At 52.4% G+C, this 7,953-nt stretch overlaps 1 protein-coding gene across 1 annotated transcript; it reads right to left on the bottom strand.

Annotated features, from left to right (window-relative positions):
* Positions 1 to 521: 521 nt before the first annotated feature.
* Positions 522 to 4,687, bottom strand: LOC113419501 (E3 ubiquitin-protein ligase TRIM7-like). Its single transcript, XM_087949053.1, has 5 exons — positions 4,274 to 4,687; positions 3,936 to 4,031; positions 3,589 to 3,828; positions 3,453 to 3,475; positions 522 to 822 (listed from the first exon to the last, which is right to left on the bottom strand). The coding sequence occupies exons 1-5, from the start codon at positions 4,685 to 4,687 to the stop codon at positions 522 to 524; spliced, it is 1,074 nt and encodes a 357-aa protein (XP_087805179.1).
* Between the last annotated feature and the right edge of the window lie 3,266 nt (positions 4,688 to 7,953).

Consider the following 7,953-nt stretch of genomic DNA (forward strand, 5'->3'; position numbering starts at 1 on the left):
GGTGTATGCTGGTATAAGGGACAGTGATAAATGATCTGAAAGTCCCAGATGTGGTAGGGACACAGCTTTATATGCATGCTTTACACGTGATCAAGATTGATGTTTCCCCTGGTGGCACATGTCACATACTGAGTAAATTCGGGAAATACAGTCTTTAAGCATGCCTTATTGATCATCTCATTGAAAAAAATTTCTCTAATTTAATAGGGATTGTTTGAAATAGATAAAAAAAATTGGGTAGGGTAGTCATTTTGATTGCGCTATTCTTCCTAATAGTGATAGTTGTAATTTGGGCCCATAATTCTAAATCTTTCTTTGTTGTATAAGTTTAATATTCTCTTTTATTGTTGTACAACGTCACGGTCAACTAGATACCTAAATATTTAATTTTCCTTGTTATTTGCAGTCTCATTGCTCGTTCCAATTCTATTTTCTGTGATTCCATCAAATGTTTAGTTACAACTTTAGTTTTTTGTCTATTAATTTTGAGGTCGGATATTTCCCCACATCTTTCCAATTCTCTAATTATCTCCTTCCCTGTCTCTGGTGGGGTGACTGATTAGTAAAAGTGGCAGCCTCCCCCTCTTCACCCAGCCAGAGGTTGGATGGAGCTGGATTGGGCCTGGCTTCCCCAAGATCCCCCAGTAGGAAGGGGGGGCAGAAGGAGGGCCCAAGACCCCCAGCTCCTCCTGAAAGGGCCCCTCACCTTTGGAATTGTCCACAATCCGCCTTACAGAAGCATTTTTCTCCAAGAGGGACCGGAGTCTGACTTGCAGCCTGGGAGAGGCGCTCTCTACGGACCCCGCCACGTAACTCTGGCACCTGTGACACAAGGAGGGCGGCCTCACACAGCTACCCCGCTGTCTCGCCAAAGCATGGGGGGCTGGGTGAGGGCTGGGTTGGCCGTGGGGTGTGTGAAACAAGCAGGTTCTTTCCAGCATCTTGCCAGGTGAGTACAGGACTCGGGTTTTCCAAACCTGAGTTTAGCATGTGGCGTGAATCCTGGCTTGTTTGCTATGCAAACATTTTTTGTTGCTTTGATCGCAACTGATTGCACACTGAACCAGTGTAGAGTTCAGTAAAGAAGCGAGGAAAGTCACAAACTCAGCACAACACAAATGTCAGTGTGATTCTGATCTTACTGTATCAAGGACTAAGGGGCCCTAAGCAAAGAAACCAGGTTCCCTGCAACAACTGAGTTTCCACCGCTTCCCTCCCCCTCAACTGGACAGTCTGCCCGGGGAATCGTCCGAATGGCTGCAGAGAAAGCGAATCTCCAGCAGAAAAGAGTTGCCCCTGAAGGTCCTTGGGGCTCAGCTGTTTTCTTGCAGACCTTTCATTACCCAACTGAGGAACATCATCAGTACTACAGGGGAGTGTGGTTTGCTCTCCTTTCACTTACAGAGGTAACCCTCAACTGTTCGTTTTGTGAATGTTCAAAGTTACGGCAGTGAAAAAAGTGCCCTCTGGCCATTTTGCAGAGTTTCGACCTTTGCACCGTCCCCACGGCTACGGGTTCCAAATGCAGATGCTTGGCAACAGGCTCACACTTATGACCATTGCTGGATCCCAAGGTCATGTGGTCATCGGATGACCAAAGCCCATGGGGGAGCTTCACTTAACAACCAGGTTACTAGCCTATCAACGGCAGTGATACGCTTAACAAGTGTGGCAAGAAAGGTCATAAAAACTCAGTTAACGACTGTCTCACTTAGTAACAGAAATCTTGGCTTCAGCTGTGGTCATGAGGTTGAGGGCTGCCTGTACTCCTGGCTTCCCCTGACAGTATTGCTGGGACCATTGTTCTGTCATGCCCGTCGGAATCTGACTCGGAGGAAGAAGCCAAGCAGCTGACTGGGAGTGTGGCTCCGTTGGCTGTGGAAGAAAACTGGGGAAGGGAAAAGTCCGGATGGGAAGAGCAGGGCAGAGGTAGAGCAAGGGAGAGGGAGTTTGAAGAAAGACCCAGGCCCACCCCCTCTTCATCCTAGGGCATGCAGGGAGGAACGGAGAAGGGAGCAATGTGGGTTGCATGGCTTACGGGGGAGGAAAGGGCCCTGATTCCCTTCATTGGCTGCAGCTGGAAAAAAAACAGGGTTTAAAAAGGGCAATTGCGCACAGCCAACTTTTGGAAACAAATTATGAGTTATCTTTTATGGTCGAGGCTTATCTGGGTTCCTGGCGTCTTCCCAACTGTGTGTGTTTTGCTGGCCTCAGAAGTCTGCAATTCCTTCTCCTGCCCTGTTCAGTTAATTGCTGCAGCGTGGCTTGTGTGCATTTTTGTTTAGTTTATATGTACTTTGTTTTCAAACTGAATTTCCTCCACTTAAAGACTGTTCTTGGGAGAGTTTTTTCTCCAGCTGAAGGTAACCTGGACATTGGGTGCAAAGTTGGAGATAATAAAGCGATTCTTCTTGCTTATTTGACGGTGTGGCCTTTGTGCCACACCCCAAGTCATCACAGTTGTTCTCTTCTTGGGGGCTCCCTGGTTAGGCTGCGGTTTGCTGTTGGACTGTTGATCTGCGTTGGTGGTGCCTCATCTGTGTTGTTTACAACACCTGAGCAACCACTGCACCATAAACAGCTCCCCAACTGAGAGCAACCTACTTGTATATCAAGGGGGAGCGAACCCCACTCCCTCCCAGCACTGATGGTGTTACCTAGTCAGTGTTGTGGCCCGCCGGCAGCTGCCGTAGCTGGCAACAGAATCGGACAGTAGTGAGGAGGTTGGGGAGGAACTCGAAACAATCTTGGAGGCTGAGGAAGGTTCGGATGAGGGCTCTGCGTCAGAGGCAGAGATGGGGCCAGGGCAGGCAGGCAGTCATTAGCTGCCTTCAGGCTTGGACAGCACTGAGGTGAGGGAGCTTCTGGAACTGGTCCCCAGCCTGCACATGCACAGAGCTGCCAAAAGGAAGGAACAATTACGAACTCAGGGTCAATGTGGGAGTAAGGGCATAGGTAGACGATGAATGCCCCCTCCCATCAGGATTAAAAGAGAAGCAAAAGGGGAGGGGGCTTTTGCAGGAAACAACTCACTCGTTTGTTTGAGCCTCGTGGAGATTTGTCTGTATAACCCAGCCCTTCCCTGTCAGCACTGAGTGTGGAACTATCTACAAGGCAGCGTTCCAGGATTGATAAGTCCTGAGCTAATTAGCATACCTTTGCGAGACAGTTTGCCAAGCCGTTAGCTGATTGTGAATGAAATAAATTCACATTAATGTAATAAAAGAGGTTTTGCCAGGACCCAGAATTGATTTAGTGCTTTTTGGGGAGGCCTAGGACAGAACAGTTGGGTAATGAAATGTCTGCAGGAAGTCAGTCGAGCTCCGAGAGCACCAAAGGCCCCACAACCAGGATCTCTCGGCCACAAAATCTGAAAGGATGCGGCCGCACCAGAAATTCTGAGCACAAACTGACCCACAAAGACGGGCGGGGAAGGGCAAGACGGCACCTACCTGTCTACGGTGTCCTGGATGTCCTGAAAGAAGAGAAGAGAGAAATGGGTGCCGGCCCTCGCAAGGGTGGCCGTTCTCCCCTCCCCCGCAGGAACCCTCTGCTCCCCCCCTTGAGGCCAGCGAGGGGCCCCCCCACCTGCAAGAATTCCTCGTTTGGCTGGCGGCACTTCCTCTCCATCTGCGCCATCAGCTGCTGCAGGCGGAAGATCTCCCTGGAGAGCTTGTCCAGGGCCAGCGCACACTCAGCCTCCATCTTCTCTTCCTGCTCGGCTAGCCAGCCCAGCCAGCCCAGCCAGCCCAGCTGCCTCTCCCGGAGCAGTTCCTGCAGGGACTCCAGCACCAGGCCCACCTTCTGCTTCTTGGCGGCAAGTTGCTCCTGAGGGGCAGAAGAAGAGGGGGGACTCAGAGGGAGGGAAAGATTTCCCAGCCATAGAACCAGAGTCCCTGGGGGGCTGCCTCCTGCCCCCTCCCCAAGAGACCCACCTGAAACTCCTGCTGGCTTTGCTCTTCGGCCTGCCTCTGCTCCAGCAGCTTCTGCTCCTCCTTCCGCAGGGGCTCCAGGAGGCCATCCAGCAAGTCCTGCGCACGGAGGAGAGGGTGCCATTCCTGGGTCCCAAATGGCAGCACTCCCACCCAGAGGGGCCTACAGGGACCCCAATGCCACACTCAAGGAGAGGCCCTGCTGGGGGTCCCAGGGGCCCACGAGGAGGAGAGCAACTGAGCATTCGTCTGCCCCCGTCTCCTGATGGAGTGCCCCATGCAATTGGGGCTGCCCAACTGCCCACTTTTGGAAAGCCTGGCCCAGGGTGCCGGCCCCCTACCTTGTACTCCTGGGCAGCCTCAGGCAGAGAGAGGAGGTAGTGGCCCTGGTGCTCCCGCAAGCAGGCAAGGCAGAGGAGGTTCTTCTCGCTGGAGCAGAAGATCTGCAGGGGCTGCCTGTGTTCCTGGCTCAGCTGTTGGCCGCTGCTCTCCTCCTGGGCTCCCTCCGACAGTTGACGCCTCTTCAAATGGCAGACGATGTTGGCCAGGGGCTGGTTGGGGTAGGCACGCTTGGGCTCCACCCTGACTCTGCACAGGGGGCAGGAAGACTGAGCACCCAGCTGGGCCAGGCAGCGGCGGCAGAAGTTGTGCCTGCAGGACAGGACCATCAGCTGCTCCAAGAAGTCCAGGCAGATCGGGCAGGTGGCCAACTGGCCCAGCTCCCCCACCAGCATCTCCTCCCCTGAGGCCGCCATGTCCTGTGCTGTCCAGACAGTTTAGAGTTAATGGGATATGGGATAGTTAGTTAGGATTTGAGAGCTGTCCCCTTAAGGGAATGCATCATGGTACATGTACACTGCTCAAAAAAATAAAGGGAACACTTAACGTAACTCCAAGTCAATCACACTTCTGTGAAATCAACCTGTCCACTGAGGTAGCAACACTGATTGACAATCAATTTCACATGCTGTTGTGCAAATGGAATAGACAACAGGTGGAAAGCATAGGCAGTTAGCAAGACATCCCCAATAAAGGAGTGGTTCTGCAGGTGGTGACCACAGACCACTTCTCAGTTCCTATGCTTTCTGGCTGATGGTTTGGTCACTTTTGAATGCTGGCGGTGCTTTCACTCTAGTGGTAGCATGAGATGGAGTCTACAACCCACACAAGTGGCTCAGGTAGTGCAGCTCATCCAGGATGGCACATCAATGCGAGCTGTGGCAAGAAGGTTTGCTGTGTCTGTCAATGTAGTGTCCAGAGCATGGAGGCTCTGCCAGGAGACAGGCCAGTATATCAGGAGACATGGAGGAAGCCGTAGGAGGGCAACAACCCAGCATCAGGACCGCTACCTCCGCCTTTGTGCAGGGAGGGACAGGAGGAGCACTGCCAGAGCCCTGCAAAATGACCTCCAGCAGGCCACAAACGTGCATGTGGCTGCTCAAACGGTCAGAAACAGACTCCATGAGGGTGGTATGAGGGCCTGACATCCACAGGTGGGGGTTGTGCTTACAGCCCAACACCATGCAGGACGTTTGGAATTTGCCAGAGAACACCAAGATTGGCAAATTCGCCACTGGCGCCCTGTGCTCTTCACAGATGAAACAGGTTCACACTGAGCATATGTGGCAGAGGTGACAGGGTCTGAAGATGCCATGGAGAATGTTCTGCTGCCTGCAACATCCTCCAGCATGACCGGTTTGGCAGTTGGTCAGTAATGGTATGGGGTGGCATTTTTTAGGGGGCCACACTGCCCTCCAATGTGCTCGCCAGAAGTAGCCTGACTGCCATTAGGTACCGAGATGAGATCCTCAGACCCCTTGTGAGACCATATGCTGGTGCGGTTGGCCCTGGGTTCCTCCTAATGTATGACAATGCTAGACCTCATGTGGCTGGAGTGTGTCAGCAGTTCCTGCAAGATGAAGGCATTGATGCTATGGACTGGCCTGCCCGTTCCCCAGACCAGAATCCAATTGAGCACATCTGGGACATCATGTCTCGCTCCATCCACCAACGCCACGTTGCACCACAGACTGTCCAGGAGTTGGAGGATGCTTTAGTCCAGGTGTGGGAGGAGATCCCTCAGGAGACCATCCGCCACCTCATCAGGAGCATGCCCAGGCATTGTAGGGAGGTCATACAGGCACGTGGAGGCCACACACACGACTGAGCCTCATTTTGACTTGTTTTAAGGACATTGCATCAAAGTTGGATGAGCCTGTAGTGGTTTTTTCCACTTTAATTTTGAGTATAACTCCAAATCCAGACCTCCATGGGTTGCTCAAGTTGATTTCCATTGATAATTTTTGTGTGATTTTGTTGTCAGCACATTCAACTATGTAATGAACAAAGTATTTAATAAGAATATTTTGTTCATTCAGATCTAAGATGTCTTATTTTTGTGTTCCCTTTATTTTTTTGAGCAGTGTAAAGGTATCCTGAGAAATGTAGTCCATGTCACTTGGTCACATCTGTAATCCTGATTGGTCACTAAATTGACCCTTGTTGGGTTGGGGGAGGCTCCCTCACTCTTTCCTGATCACAGCCTCGTGGTAGTAGCTCTACCCCCTGCTTCTACGACTACGGGATGAAATATGGGATAGAAAGATTACTATCATTTACACTACGATTTCAACTATGCAAAGAATTGGACATTAGATGCATCTCGACATAACTGTGAGTCACCTTGAAGATACCTAATATAATGCAATAAAAGACACTTTGGATGGAAGAATTTGTAGAGTTCTTCTATCTGTCTTTATATTCAGCAAGTGAATCAGAAGACAGAATAAGTCCCCTTTGCTGAGCCCGGAAGGGAAAGCTGCTCATTGGCTCCTTGTGGGGGGGGGCTCTTGGGGGGCGCATTTCTCAGCCCCTCCCCCTCCTGCAGGGAACCTGCTCTGAACCCTCTGCTTCACGTGTGGGGGCATCAAGCCCCCCTCCCTTCCCCCGGGGAAAGGGGGGCAAAGAAGCGGCCAGAACTGGCCAAGCAAGGAGGCTTCTTGCAAACAAGGGGGGGGAGCTGCCCAGTGGCCGGAGAAGAGGGCAAGCAAAGCCCCCTCCGCTCTTCGGGTCCCTCAAACTCAGTCCGGCCAGCCCGGGGGTCTCGGAGAGTCACGGCCTTCCTTTGTTTGACCATTCTGATACATAGTCAAGGTCTTTTTGAAGTGTAGCAGTATTGTTGGTGGTGTTGAGTAGCTTTACATCATCAGCGAAGGGAACGCAGTTGCTCAATATGATCACAGAGGTCATTTATGTAGATTCATTGTTGGGGGGGTTGCGGTTCAAGGGGGGGTCAGGCCAGCCCTGGAGGGGAGCGTGGACTTCCTTTTGCCCTCCCCTCCCAAACCAGCTGGAGTGAGGCTGCGGTGGAGAAGGGGTGGCGCAGCCCCAGTCAGCGCGGACTTGGGGATTGATTGGGCACTTTCTCTCTTACACACACAAACACACACACATACACACAAACGGTGGGAGTGCCCTTCCCCTAAACATGTGGGGTCACTGCCCTCCCCGCCCCTCCCCAAAGCTTCTGCCTTTGGCTCATTTCCTGGCAAAGGGGCTGCCGAAGGGCCGGTTTCACCCCCAGCGCTGAGGAAGGTCAGTTATGGTTCAAGAAGGGCGGTTGTTGATCTGGATGGGGGAGAAATAAGAGGGAGGGGAGAAGCGGGAATCCCTGGCAGAGAATGGTGAAGAGAGCAAAGAAAGTGGAGGGTCCCTCAGGGCCTCCAATGAAAACACCCCCTTGAGCTGCAGCCCTCCCCCAAGACTGAAGGGATCCCCCCTCCCACTTTCGCTCTCTGCGCCCAACGCTCCCTCCTCCTTCAGGTGAAGTCCCAAAGGACTCTGCCCGGACACCGATGACGCTCACGAAGGGAGGATTCCCATTGGTGCTTCCGCTCGTTCCTCTGAGTGAGGGCGGGCTCCCGCCTGAGGGGATCTGCGCTCTGATTGGTTGCGGCGGGTGGAAAGGGGGCGTTTCCCTTCTTTCCCGCCTTTTTCTTCTCTGGGCTGTTCGAATTTACCT

This window comes from Notechis scutatus, unplaced genomic scaffold (assembly GCF_049901735.1).
Source record: "Notechis scutatus isolate UNSWTSFEM ecotype Mainland unplaced genomic scaffold, rNotScu1.2 NSCUSCF62, whole genome shotgun sequence".
NCBI classification, from domain to species: Eukaryota; Metazoa; Chordata; class Lepidosauria; order Squamata; family Elapidae; genus Notechis; species Notechis scutatus.